This window comes from Peromyscus maniculatus, chromosome 4, assembly GCF_049852395.1.
Source record: "Peromyscus maniculatus bairdii isolate BWxNUB_F1_BW_parent chromosome 4, HU_Pman_BW_mat_3.1, whole genome shotgun sequence".
In the NCBI taxonomy this organism is placed as follows: domain Eukaryota; kingdom Metazoa; phylum Chordata; class Mammalia; order Rodentia; family Cricetidae; genus Peromyscus; species Peromyscus maniculatus.
Window position 1 is genome coordinate 46,287,946 of NC_134855.1, and position 14,280 is coordinate 46,302,225.

The 14,280-nt window shown below is 36.9% G+C and overlaps 1 protein-coding gene across 1 annotated transcript in view; it reads left to right on the forward strand.

The window, feature by feature from the left end:
- The window catches only part of LOC102905426 (uncharacterized), a 163,945-nt gene that overhangs the window by 107,005 nt on the left and 42,660 nt on the right, over window positions 1-14,280 (forward strand). The window contains exons 48-52 of the mRNA XM_042275419.2: window positions 1,199-1,292; window positions 2,151-2,227; window positions 5,929-6,025; window positions 11,243-11,274; window positions 11,366-11,438. Coding sequence (XP_042131353.1) covers window positions 1,199-1,292; window positions 2,151-2,227; window positions 5,929-6,025; window positions 11,243-11,274; window positions 11,366-11,438 — 373 coding nt within the window. The remainder of the gene's footprint in view (window positions 1-1,198; window positions 1,293-2,150; window positions 2,228-5,928; window positions 6,026-11,242; window positions 11,275-11,365; window positions 11,439-14,280) is intronic.

The following is a 14,280-nucleotide window of genomic DNA, read 5'->3' on the forward strand; positions in this document are numbered from 1 at the left end:
TAATTAGTAGATTCTTCCATCATTTGTTCTAGTCAAAGTTTGTTTCAATTTGTGAGTTGCAGAATTTTTCTCATTTCGAGAGAGGAATATTAGTTTTGTATTCTAAAATACTTTCCTGGTTGGCTACTTACATCTGTTTTGTTTAATAAGCTCAGTTTATTCACTATTCTTATTAAGTAGATGGCATTTTACTGATTATGTTAGATGTATGAAAGTACATTCAGATGATTCTAAACACAAAGGACTCCTTTGGGATTTGCCTGCATGTGTCAAATATTTGTTAAATACCTAGAACATGCTTTGTAGATCGGCCCAGAAAAGTCTGTGTGTGAACAGAGACCATGTTGAAATATCCATTCCATATTTTATTTGTTTAAATCAGATTCTCCACCTATGAAACTCGGGTACTACTGATTTTTATTTAGTTTAGATATTTTATGTGATATTATGTATTTTACTGATCATTTTTATTATCGCACCAAGATAATGAAATTATTTTACCATAAGTCCATAAAGTGAGACACCTTTTCTTTTGCTAGTTCACATGGTTACAATAATAGTACATCTCCCTGATTCTCCAGAACTATGCTTTCCTAACTGCCTGTATTCATTTTATAGATGCTTAGTTATAAATGAGAATTTCATATATGGAATGGTGATTGTAATTTTAAAAAGCAACAAATGAACTTTGGCATTCATTTTTGTAAGTGAAAAGTATTATTTCTGTGAGTATATTACAAACTTCATGTTAAAAATTTTAACAAATAGCCAGGCGGTGGTGGCACACGCCTTTAATCCCAGCACTTGGGAGGCAGAGCTAGGCAGATCTCTGTGAGTTCGAGGCCAGCTTGGACTACAGAGTGAGTTCCAGGAAAGGAGCAAAGCTACACAGAGAAACCCTGTCTTGAAAAACAAAAACAAAAAAATTAACAAATAATGTTAAGCATATTTATCATTTCCTTGACAGCTATTCTTATTTCTCTTAAAATGCTTCAGAGGTGTGGTTTTCATTTTCAGTTGCCATATCAATACAAAAGTTACATTTGATTTAGAAACACACCTGCAGTTCTCTACTCAAATGGCATGCATTCCATGCATTCTACCTTTGTTTTCAGTCTCAGTTCTTTTGAATGAGGTATTCTGATACTAGAAAAGAGAAGCATATATTATTCAACTCTTCTTTGTATTATCTTAACAGATTGTCTCTGAGCTTCTTCCACAGAAGAATGTGATTCATTTACCTGTGACTACAGATCAAAGAATAGAAAATAAGTCAGCCACAGAAATGAAAGGTAAGATCCAAAATTGATATGTAGCCCTTGGAAGAAATAGTCAAGTAAATCAGGAGGATGAATATATTCTACTAAACAAAGGTTTTACCCATTTCTCATGTAGGAAGTTAAATGCTAATAGGATTGATGTCTAACCCAGTTTCTGCAAAAGTTGAAATTGAGTGTGGTATTAAGCAGTTGAATTACTCAATAGATTATAGGGTATTGTAATATCTGAGAAGTAGTAAGCATAATAAACTACAGGAAACCAGGGAAATGAACGACTAGAATGTTGATAAGTACAAGAAATACCAAGAAATCATAAAAGGTTTGTATAGAGGGAAATGATGGAACTCTTTAGAAAATGAAATGCAAAGTACTGGAAATATAAAAGAGGAAATGATTGCATATTTAATCACATCAAGTAAGCAGAGGAGCTGATTTGCATTCCTCTTTTCCTCTTCACTGTTGGGAAGACATTGTACATGGTAGTACTTCAATGCATAATCCTGTTGGAGTTTTATAAGGTAACTAGAAACCTAGCTGGTAACTCCTATGTAAATAAATATTAATGTATAGCAATGGTTTGTTTCTCAAGATCGTATTTTATATGTCAGGGTAAAATAATCCGAGCCAAACTAGGACCTATCCAAGTGATACATACAGAAACACATACATGTATTACATAACTATGTAATCAAAACCATCCTCTATGGAATTAAATCTTCAGCTAAAGATTAAGGGCAATTTGAGTCCATTCATTAGGAGTATAAAAATTCAATTTTCATTTTAATATATTTAAACATCTGAATTAATATTTTTCATTTTATCTACAATGTAATAAAATTATACTCTAAATTAAATATGTGCATTTATCAGTAAAACCAGACAGAGGAGTCATGACGTCAACAGAAGAGCAAATAAGACATGAGAGCAGAGGAAGACTGGGGTCGCTGGTATGTAAATGTCAAGTTGCAGGCTGTCATTTAATATTGCGTGAGTTTTTAATGTTGTTGTTTGACAATGTTACTCAGGGAAATAAAAGTACATGTCATATGACACTGTCACAGATGTATATAGTCACAATTTTGTATTTAATTTTAAAATATTTTAGCTCATTGTGGTTTTAAAAATATTCTTAAAGCCTGAACTAGTTCAGAGAAAATTTTAATTTTTCCTCCTGTTGCAAATAACGTCCTGAAGATTGCCTGTGTTTTCCACTGCATAAACATATTTTAAGTGTTGCAACTTTAGATTGCTGCTTGCACACAACTGTGATATGTATTAAGGACAGACTAACCAAGATAAATGTCCGTGACACAGCAACAAGAAGGCAAAGCTAGTAAGATGCAAACACTTATAAGTCGTAAACACACTTCAAGTTTTTCAGAACACTGAAAGAGTTTATGGTTCCAGTCAGTGACTGTACAGGTGGGATTCTGTAAGCAGAATTAAGTGCTGTGTGTGATAGTCAGCTGCGCTCCAGGAACTGAGACTGTGTCCACCACGGCAATGAAACAGAGTGTAGACATATTGGGTAGAGAGGACAGTAGAGCACATCTGTCCATCCTTCGGTTCTTTCACTGTGGAGTAACCTGGTGGCAGGGCATGGATAAATGTTGTCATAGTCAATGTGATACTTGTAAGGTAGACAAGAATGTAAAAGGGGGTGCCTGGCATGTTTCAAACACTGTACACATGTTCATACCCTCACTTCATGTTTTTATTTTTTAATTTTTTTAAAATTTTATTTTATTTTACAATACCATTCAGCTCTACATATCAGCCACCGATTCCCTTGTTCTCCCCCCTCCCACTCTCCTCACCTTTCCCCCAGCCCACCCCTCATTCCCACTTCCTCCAGGGCAAACCCCCCGCCCCCAGGACTGAGATCAACCTGGTAGACTCAGTCCAGGCAGGTCCAATCCCCTCCTCCCAGACTGAGCCAAGCGTCCCTGCATAAGTCCCAGGTTTCAAACAGCCAACTCATGCAATGAGCCCAGGACCCGGTCCCACTGCCTGGATGCCTCCCTAACAGATCAAGCCAATCGACTATCTCACCCATTCAGAGGGCCTGATCCAGTTGTGGGCCCCTCAGCCATTGGTTCATAGTTCATGTGTTTCCATTCGTTTGGCTATTTGTCCCTGTGCTTTATCCAACCTTGGTCTCAACAATTCTTGCTCATATAACCCTCCTCTTTCTCACTAATTGGACTCCCGGAGCTCCACCCGGGGCCTAGCCACGGATCTTTGCATCCAGTTCCCTCAGTCATTGGACAGGGTTTCTAGCACAATAATTAGGGTATTTGGCCATCCCATCACCAGAGTAGGTCAGTTCAGTGTTTTTAAATGAACATCATTTCAGTTTGATTTACCTCTATGTTATTCATTCATTTGGCAAATATTTTTTTTAGTCCTTTGAGAATTTGGTATAATGTATTTTGACCATATTCCTTCCTCCCAAGACAAGCCCCCTCACTATCCACCAACTTTGTGTCCTCTTTTTTTATTTTAATCAACTAATAAAGTTGGTGCTGCCCATATACTATAGAATGTATGGTCTTCCCCAAGAACATGGTTGACCTAACAGAGATCACACCCTTAAAAACAACTTACTCTCTCTCTCTCCTAAGAGCTATCAAATGTCAATAGCTCCTTAGCCAGGGGTGGGACTTTGTGTAGACCAACTGTTCCACTCTATGTTGGGATTTTACCTGGCTTGTGGTTATACAGGTCTTGTGCAGACTATCTTGATTACTGTGAATTCATATGTATGAATGCCCTCATTTATCCAGAAAATACTACTTCCTTGTAATCATCCATGACATTTTATAATCCTTCCATCCCGCCAGGCGATGGTGGTGCACGCCTTTAATCTCAGCAGTTGGGAGGCAGAGCCAGGAGGATCTCTGTGAGTTCGAGGTCAGCCTGGTCTACAGAACGAGATCAAGGACAGGCACTAAAACTACACAGAGAAACCCTGATTCAAAAAACAACCGCCCCCCTCCCAATTTTTCCATCCCCCTTTCCACAATGATCCCTGAGCCTGTCACTAAGACCCATTATATATTCTGGAGTATTCTCCAAGTTGGTAATCAGTTGCATATCATTTCTAATATCTGCAAGAGATTGTATAATCACCATCCAATATATAATTTTTTTATTCCCTGTGACTTTATTCAAATATTCTACTTTTTAAGATTTTATTTTTATGTGCATGTGTGTTTTTCCTGGGTGTAAGTCACCTCATTCATGCAGTGCCCACAGAAGTCAGGAGAAGGCATCATATTCCATCTAGAACTAGAGTTACAGAGGTTGTGAGCCACCATACTGGTGCTGGGAATCAAATTTGGGTCTTCTGCAAGAGCTTCCAGTCTTGAGCTACTTCTCCAGCCCCTCAAATATGTCTTCCTGTCACGACAATTGTTACAGCAAAGGTCATTAAAAAGTGCATGTACATGAAATAAGTTATTAGACAGATGTTGTCTGTATAGAAAAGATGAGGGCCAATTAAAACTTCAAAGCCTTCTCTTGCCACACATCCCCCTCTTTCTTCAAAGCAATATGTCAACAAAATTATTCTAAGTGCTTAATATTCTCTTACAACAATTTTCAAATAAGAATTTGTACAAATATGTAACTTTCAAAAATACCCATTTTTTTCTCTAGAGAATGCAATATAAAATGTGCTTTTCCAAATCAGGTTCCTTGTCGCCAATTTCCATTTATTTTCTTTAATATCTGTTTACTTACCATTACCATTAGTAAATGAGTTACTAAGCAAGTACCTACATGTGGTTCTCAACACAAAGAGCTTATTGTTTTTGGTACAGTGTTTAGCTAATATCATTGAACATAGCAAAGATGCTAAATATGGTTTAAAAGAGTGTATGTTGTGAAACAGACATGTTGACATCCCCATTCCATTTCCTCTTCATTGACACCAGTTCCTTCCTCTATAAGTAAGGGGATAGATTTACTTCAAAGGCTTTTCATGGCGATTTCATGACATTATACTATGTTTTAACTTTTAATATTGTTTTTATTCTAAGACTAAGATAGGGATAATAGTTTACTATTAGCCTAGGAAGTGAAATATACCCTTTTTTGTTTGTTTGCTTTTGTGGCAATAATGCTAGACTCTAATGAGTCTTCATACTTGGTACTGGAATGCTCCTCTCTGTATTTACTTGTGAGTGTCTTCATTAAAGATTGGAGTTTCATATATGTGTTGTGGTAATTTCAATTTGGAAAAAGTTACAAATGTATTTGGGATTTATTTTCATGGCTGAAGGCCTTATTTGTATGTTTGTGCTGCTTTTATTTTAAATATTAACATAAATTATCTTATGTTTTGAAGACTTCTTAATTTCTTTCCTTGTTAACATATTCTGGATACCTACTATTCCATAAAAAAAAAAATCCTGCTGCTGGTCTTGCAAGTTTGATGCTCCTAGACCAAGTTTTATTTTGGATATATGGAAGCTAAACATAGAATTTATTTAGGCAATCAATAGTAGATTCTCTATTCAAATGATATAGAAACCAGTAACTACTTTCTTTAACATCTAGCCTCATTACTTTTAAAATGGGAAACTGATCTCTTAGAAGTAATAGGAGATTTTATGCAACTCATTTTCAAAATTATTTTTTCCAGGCTGTTTCTGAATCTCTTCCTCAGAGGGACAATGTGGGTCATTTAGCTGCAAGTGAGCAGCAAAGAAAGGAAAATGTGACAAATGCTGAAAGATACGGTAGGAACTAAAGTATAGCAGTAGTCTTTGATAGAGTGTTTATTCAAAGCAGTTGGATAGGTATAATTTAGTAGACAAAACTACTAACCTGTTTCTCATATTGTAACTCAAAGGCAAAGTAGGCTAGTAAGAATGATCTCTAAATCAGTTTCCTAACCCATTGAGTGTGCCACTGAAGTGGCTGAATTGTTAAATAAACCATTCAGCAGTGTAATATCTGCAGTGTAGTAGGCATAGTGAGGTGCAGAGAAGACACAGAAGTGAATGGTCAGAATGTTATCGAATACAGGGAATACTGGACACCAGGGAAATAGTGTGTTGTGGTTTGAGTGTGTAATATCCTACATAAGCATAAGTATATGATCTGATCTGCCTTGGGCAATGACACTGTCTTGAATGCAACTTGAACAGTCATGCTTCCTTGTCAAGATGGAATATACCACCTTACACTGCAAGCCAGAATAAATATTTCTTCCCCTTTGGTTGCTCTTTATCAGATAGTATTTATTTCAGCAATGAGAAAATTAACTCATACACCAAACTGGTAGAGAGAAGTTGGGGCATTTGTTGTCATCAATAATCAATGCAGTTAATTAGCACTTGGGATTGATGTGCAAGAGGAATGTAGAAAACCTTAAAATTTTGGCCTAGCAATGCTCCTAACTTTACAGTTGAATATTGGATGATGATAAGGCCTAGAGAAATGTAGATCCTGTATGCCCCAGCTCATGATATTTCAAGAGTGAGAAATGATTCTATAGAGATCTGGGCTGGGCTACTGGCCATTCAGGTTATATTCTGGCAAAGGGTCAGACTGATTTCTGCTCATGTCCTGGGAGCACCAATGATTTTGAACTTAATAGTGGATTAACTAGTGTGTTTGGCAGGCAAATTGTAAATCAGGATAATATTCATCTTATGACCTCATTATCACCAATCTTATCAAAGTCTATGATGAAAAAGATCAGCAAATTGGAGAGAAAGATGTTTAAATGTGCATTTTGTTGAGAAAAAGCATTCCAACAAGGTTAATGTTCCAGCCAAGTCATATGCTAAATTCAGACCTATGATTGTTAAAGAAACCTCCCATTTATAATGACAGTAGGCCTGGTGCCGAAGAACAACCTCTCAAAGCTCCGATTTGTGAAAATACAAATTATTTTGAAAGCGTCGTAACTCAGGATGCTACAGGTTTTTAATTCCTTGAAGGTGTCTTTCCAGGGACAGGACATAGAGGCTGCTCCAACTGTGGTACAAGGGGACCAAATTCTAACCAGAGCTGGCAATAGAACATGGCTGCAGAATTTTCTAGTTTACATAGTACAATGAAACATGCAATATGGGGAGAGGAAGCAACAGAGTTTTTCACCATGGTTCCATAAATCCACTGAAAAAGAGTCCTTTGTGAAAATCAAGGAATCCATGCAAGGTGACCATGAGTAGCCACTGTGTGAAAATAAGAAAGTGAAATCTAAGTTTCAACTGAGACTCCAGAATGTTGGAGATGCCAGCACCGTGAGACATTGGCTGAGGAAAACTGAGTGCATGAAGTTAAACCAGCCGAAGAGAGGGACCAGTGTGTCCCGCAGGCACCAAATCTTATCTAAGTCCTGAGGAGCCCAGATGAATGCATGCTGAGCCCTACATGTCCAACACAGAGACACAGGATTGAATGCTTTTTTCTCCTGAATTTCATCTATACTTCAATTTGAGTATTCCTTGGGGTGCTCTACCCCCCACTTTGCGTCATTTATCTGTTGCAAATATGCTGGTTGTGTTTTTGATTGTACAGTGGCTCACTTTAGTGATTGCATTGTGTCTCACAAGAGACTTTGGGCTTGTGAGCAGTACTGGGACTGATAACGACACTGAGGAGTTCGGGAGTTAGAATGAATGTGTTTTGCACCTTAATGCGTCCTGTGCAGGCTAGAGTGTAATGTTCCGGTTTGAAGATGAAATGTACTCCGTAGGCTTCTGTGAACTGTTCAGTCCCGGAGGGCTGTTTGGGAAAGCTGTCAACCCACGAGTAGGATGCTCATTAGCAGGGGCAACCATGATGTCCCAGCCATGCTTCCTCTTCATGCTCTACTTCTTTTTGTCTGAGTTTATCAAATGTTACTGGACTGGATATTGTTATATATTAATGGAGTTTTTTGTCTGAATCTGTCAAATGTTAACGGACTAGATGCTGTTAATGTTATCTTGACTGTGTATATTGTATATACTTATTGGATATAATTTTTCTTGTATTAGTTATAAGCTTTTTTAATTTTAGACAAAAAAGGGGGGAAATGTGGTGGTATTGTATTCCCCAAAATATTGGGCACACTAATAAACTTATCTGGGGTCAGAGACAGAACAGCCACAATATTAAACATAGAGGATAGGCAGTGGTAGCACATGCCTTTAATCCTAGCATTCCAGAGGCAGAAATCCATCTGTTCAAGGATACAGCCAAGCATGGTGACTCACGCCTTTAATCCCAGAAAGCGAGCCTTTAATCCCAGGGAGTGATGGCAGAAAGCAGAAAGGTATATAAAGCATGAGGACAAGAAACTAGAAGCATTTAGCTGGATAAGCCTTTAGGCTTTGAGCAGGACAGTTCAGCTGAGACACATTTGGATGAGGACTCAGAAGCTTCCAGTCTGAGGAAACAGGATCAGCTGAGGAACTGGTGAGGTGAGGTGGCTGTGGCTTGTTCTGCTTCTCTGATCTTCCAGCATTCACCCCAATAACTGGCTCCAGGCTTGTTTTTATTAGTAAGTACTTTCAAGATTCCTGCTACAATTTCGTGCCTGAGGATCCAGTGTAGCCAGTCAATATCTGGCTCCTTTTCCAATCCATCTGAAGCATGATAGAATGTATGCCTTCAAACTAATTCAGAAGAAAGCCCTTCTTCATTAAGTTGTTTCCTCTCAAGGATTTTTTGTCACAGCAATAAAATAGCAACTAATGTAAAGTATAATATGATAGAGACTACAAAAAATAATAGTCTTTAGAAACACAGGCAAAGCACTGTCAGGAGGAAAAAAATAACTAGTGTGTAACCATTTAAAGAAAATATAAACACCATAGCATACTGGTGTATGTCTTTAATCCCAGTACTCAGAAGGCAGAAATCTCTCTGAGTTCATGATGTGCCAGAGCTACATGAGTTCCAGGCAAGCCCTGGCCAAATAATGAGACCCTGTTTTGTTTTGTTTTGTTTTGTTTTAAATGACTTTGCAAACAAGTATGCCATTCCTCTTCTTTTTCTTACTTTTGGGTAGGCACTAAGCATTGTGCTGTTTCATCATGCAGGCCTATGATTGGTTTATGTAACCTGAATAGATATATAGGTGTTAAATTATACATGAATAGAAATTAATGTTGCAAAATGAGCCACTTCTGAAGATAAAGTTGTATCAATCAAAATAAGACAACTAGAATGAAGATAAGCAAAGATGAGTTGTGGAGTTATCATGTACAGAATGTGCAATTCAGATGATTTCTTCTGATGTTTTGGTGCTGTGAACCTGAGAAATGGGGCATGCTTGGAAGGGAATAGAGTAATGACCGATTCTCACTTGGATGAATCTCCCTTTGGGGACAATGACAGAATCCAGACTTTAGATCAGCAGTTCTAGGATTCTATGTTTGTTTTTTGAGTGAAATATGTTTCTGCTCAACCAACAGTACTATGAGAAGTCATATAAAACCATCTACACTAGATCAATTTGATGACAATTTGTGATATTTCAGAACCAAATGAAGGGTAGATATTGGCTTCTGGCCATGTTTTGAGGAACCAAGAATGTTTCAAGGGGCTGAATTTTTTAAAGCGGTTTCCTATTTGAATCAAGATACAAATACTCTGCATATAGAACAGGTCCACACTTCTACTTGTATATACTTAGATACTAGTCCTTGATAGAGAAGGATGTTGTGTTCAACATATTAATACAATAATATCAAATGAAAAGAATGGGGACTGCAGATCCAGTGATATTTAAAGTGAGTCATAGGAAGTAATATATAGTTAGCTAGCATTCATTTTGATTCATGTTGAAGAAACTTGAATAATTTTACTTATATTCAAACCAGTTGGTCATTTCAGCTTCTTAGACTTTGGGAAGCAGAAGGCTGTACTAGAATTGTGATAACCAACTTTGCCTCATTCATCTCCATAATTATCAGCATCAAATTTATGTCATTATAATGTTGTGTTTTCAGGAACTGTTAGTATTTTTATGAAAACAATATGAGTTTTAATATATCTGAATTTGGACAATTACTCAGGAAAATGCCAACATGGATTAAAATGTTATGTGAAAGCCATATGATATGTCAGAAAAAAAACATTACAGTATTTGTTTTGTAATAACGTGATGAAAGGCAACATAACAATTGCCCATGATAATTTGGAAACGGAGTACTTCATAGAGTGTGCTCTAACTGTATATGTGGCATTCCAGTTCAGTAGTCATCCTTGGTGACAGAGCACCATATATTTCCTGTAATGCCATTGCCATCACATCTTTGTGCTCATTAAACTGCAGGACAAAGATAATACCATGAAAACATTTGGTGTATAATAAGATGGACTCCCTGGAGTGTTTGAGGAAATATATGTCTTTAGACTGTTTCCATCAGCTTGCACAGAAGCAGTAAACTCACGGCTTCTGGCTTTGTCCTGTGTTCAGGGGCACGTTTCTCTGCACCACTCAGCACATCTAAGTGATCTTGGTGCCTTTGCTCACCACATTTTGTTTGATAGACTCATCATCTGCTTCTGAAAACCATGCCCAAAGGTTTAGTTAAGACTTTGCCCTGAGCTGGGCAGTCGTGGTGCACACCTTTGATCCCAGCACTTGGGAGGCAGAGGCAGGTGGATCGCTGTGAGTTCAAGGCCTGGCTGGTCTACAGAGACAGTTCCAGGACAGCCAGGATGGTTACACAAACCCTGTCTTGAAAAACAAAAAACAAAAGATAAAGAACAAAAGCCCTTGCCCTGATTTTTTCTTTTACTCATTATTTCTGTCATTTTGCTTTCCTAACCTGAGAACAGTGAAGATCCCAAGCATACACACCTACCTGATGACCAAATCTAAGCCGTTTATACTTGCCCAGGTTAATCACTAGAACTCCATTCCCTAGTAGTTATTTGTGAATTCCTGGTTTACTTTGTTCTTTCTATGTAACTAATCATATACCTTTTTCTTCTTTTTCTTTTTCTAGTATTTCAAAAGGAATCCCCTACTCAGTTCAAGGTAACATTTTTTAGATTGTTGCTACTGTGATTAACTTCAGGATCCATAGAATAAAGATTGATCATTACATTTCTTGTCAATAACCTTACAGCCCGTTATTGAGATGGAATATTCACATCTAAACCCAGCAATAGAAAAGATGACTGGAAGAACATGTCAGCCAGGTAATTTGTGTCGACAATCACCAAAAAAAGAAGCTTAAGATATGTAAAACATTTACCATGTGTTCATTCCTCATTCTTTGGTCCCTCAAATCTCAGACAAGACTTTGACATTAATAACCCACATGCCCTTGCTGGCAAAATTATTCAAAAGACACAGTTAACACACTACTGAGAAAAAGTACATGAAATTTAACCTTTGTCTTAGTGAGTTCAACATGTGTGTCTCTACACCCTACAGTTCACACTTGGGAAGCTCTGTACCTTTTAGGGATTCACACTGGCTGGTTGTTACAGAGTGAGCCTTTCCCAAAGTTTGTAAATAGTCATTAGAAAAGTGGATACCATTGAGCATGCCCATATTTCCTGAGATGTGTACTTTTCTTTTCTCTGCTCTTTTCTGCAAGCTATATTTTTAGTTTCAGCATTATGAACAAGAACATGCAATGTCTATGTTTAATGAATGGTTGTTAAATCCTCAAACTGCCTTGGAATTCTCCAATAGCTCCTTCCACTGGAGAAGGGTGACGTCCTAAACAAATGACCTAAGCATGTTATGTAGGGCAGAAGCCATGAGACAGGGAACTGAGCACCTTTGGTGAGGTTTAGCACATTGTGTAAGTGTGCCTGTTACCTAATTTCACATGCTTTTTCAACTGATTCGCAGTGTGTAGTTTTTCAGGGTTCCAGGTTTATACAGTGGTACCCTTAGTAACATTTCATTTTACAACGCCAGTTTGATTGCGGAATACTTCTGGAAACATTCTCTCAATTCAAGCCTGTCCCATCTTATTTTCAACTATTGTCACAATTTTACCCTATGACATATCTGTACATTCTGCTAACATTTCTCTTCCACCACATCATATAGATTACAGTGTGGTCACCAGGCACTTTAAACTATTAATCCCTAAGTACTTATGAGTTATTTATAATTCTTTAGCAACTTGAATTTGGCCTAACTCTTAGACTTTAATTGTTCATCTGTCTTATGGTTTTTGTAATCTCAAACTGGTATCGACTCTCCTCTCTAACTGACATATTTTAAAATGACCTGTCTTTCCATCTGTGTCTGGTCTCTTTCTTGTTTTTCCATTTTTCCACCCTTCTATACACCCAACCTCACTGTTATGTCTCAATCCAGACTTACTTGGTGGAAATCTCCTTATTGGCTGGATATAAACCTGGTCTCTAGCATGTAGGTGGATTTTAATAAATAATTCCAAGTGAAAGTTGACTATTTTTAATACAAAGATAGTTTGAGAGCCTCAGTGTCTAATCCATTAGCTACAGTGTGAAATAATTAGTTAAAATATTAATATTCAAAAGGGATACTGATAAAGGAATCCAAATAGAGATGCCTATACTCCTAGAAAAACACAGTCAATGATGGAGACTTCCCCTAGTTGACTGAGCCTTCACAAGGAAAATAAGGATGCCAGGAAAGAGAACAAAATATTTTTTAGATATATTTGTGTTTACAGATGATGGTTGAAATTAACAGTAGTTATGAGATTGTACACTGTGAATGTGAACACTTCAGTGATTTTTTTTAATTTTTCAGCAAATAAAACATTTATTTTATAAAGAAACATTTATATTATGTTCATTTTATATTTTTATTTTTTTATAAACATTTATTTATAAAACAAAAACTAAAAATTGTGAAAGCTAGACAGGTTTTTCAAACTAAAGTTCAACAAAGAAAGCTGAGAGCTACACTCTACCATGAATCTATTGAATTTAATAGATGTCTATGGAACTTTGCATTCAACAGATACATAATATGTATTCAGCAGCCAAAAGAGCCTTCTCTAAAATTCATCTCAATGTAGTCCATGAGGCAAGTTGTAACAAACACAAATAACTAATGTGATTCCTCATATTGTATCAGATAATAGTGAGATAAAACTAGAAAGTAATAGAAAGAGAAACCACAGAAAATAAATGAGTATTTGGAGACTCAAGAATGCATTTTGGAATAAATAGGGCCATTAAAGAAATCAGAGAGGAAATTAAAACATTCCTAGAAATGGAACAGAAAGTAGAGCACAATTTGTTAGAACCCCTGGGATATGGCTAAGGCAGCTCGAAGAGGAAAGTTTATAGCTCTATAAGCTTACAGTAAACACTTAGAGATATCAATTAAATGGCCTAGTGATCTGCCTAAAGGTACCAGAAAAATAAGAACTAGCCATATCTAACCACATTGATTGCAGGGAACAATACAGAGTGGGGCATAAAGTAATGAAATAGAAACTAAGAAGAAAAACACATAGACTCAATCAAAGAGTTGGTTTTAGGGAAATCTAAACAGGAACACAAATTCCCAAGTCAGACCACACAAAGGAAAGAAAAATCACAAGTTCACAGAAGTAGAGACAAAAAGATAGATTTTGCAGAAAAGTTTCAAAGAATCACTGTAAATTTAGAATTAAAAATATCAGAAATGGGGCTGTAGAGAAGGCTCAGTGGTTAAGAGCAGTGGCTGCTCTTCCAGAGGACCCAGGTTTGATTCCCAGCACCCACAGGGCAGCTCACAACTGTCTGTAACTCCAGAGGATACATATAAAATAAAGTTAAAATATTTTTTAAAATATTAGAAACCTAGAAGCAAAGTATACATTCCTAAACACATATGCCCTACCTAACTTAAATCAGTATGAGATAAACAATATAAAAAAAAAAAACACATTTGACTCAATGAGACCAAAACACTCAAACTATCTCCAGAGAGAAAAGCTCAGTTGTATGGATTCAGGGCCAAATTTTAGCAAATTTTTAAGGATGAGACAGTATTCTTCGAACAGCTCCACAAAACGTAGATTGTATTTTGATCTAACTT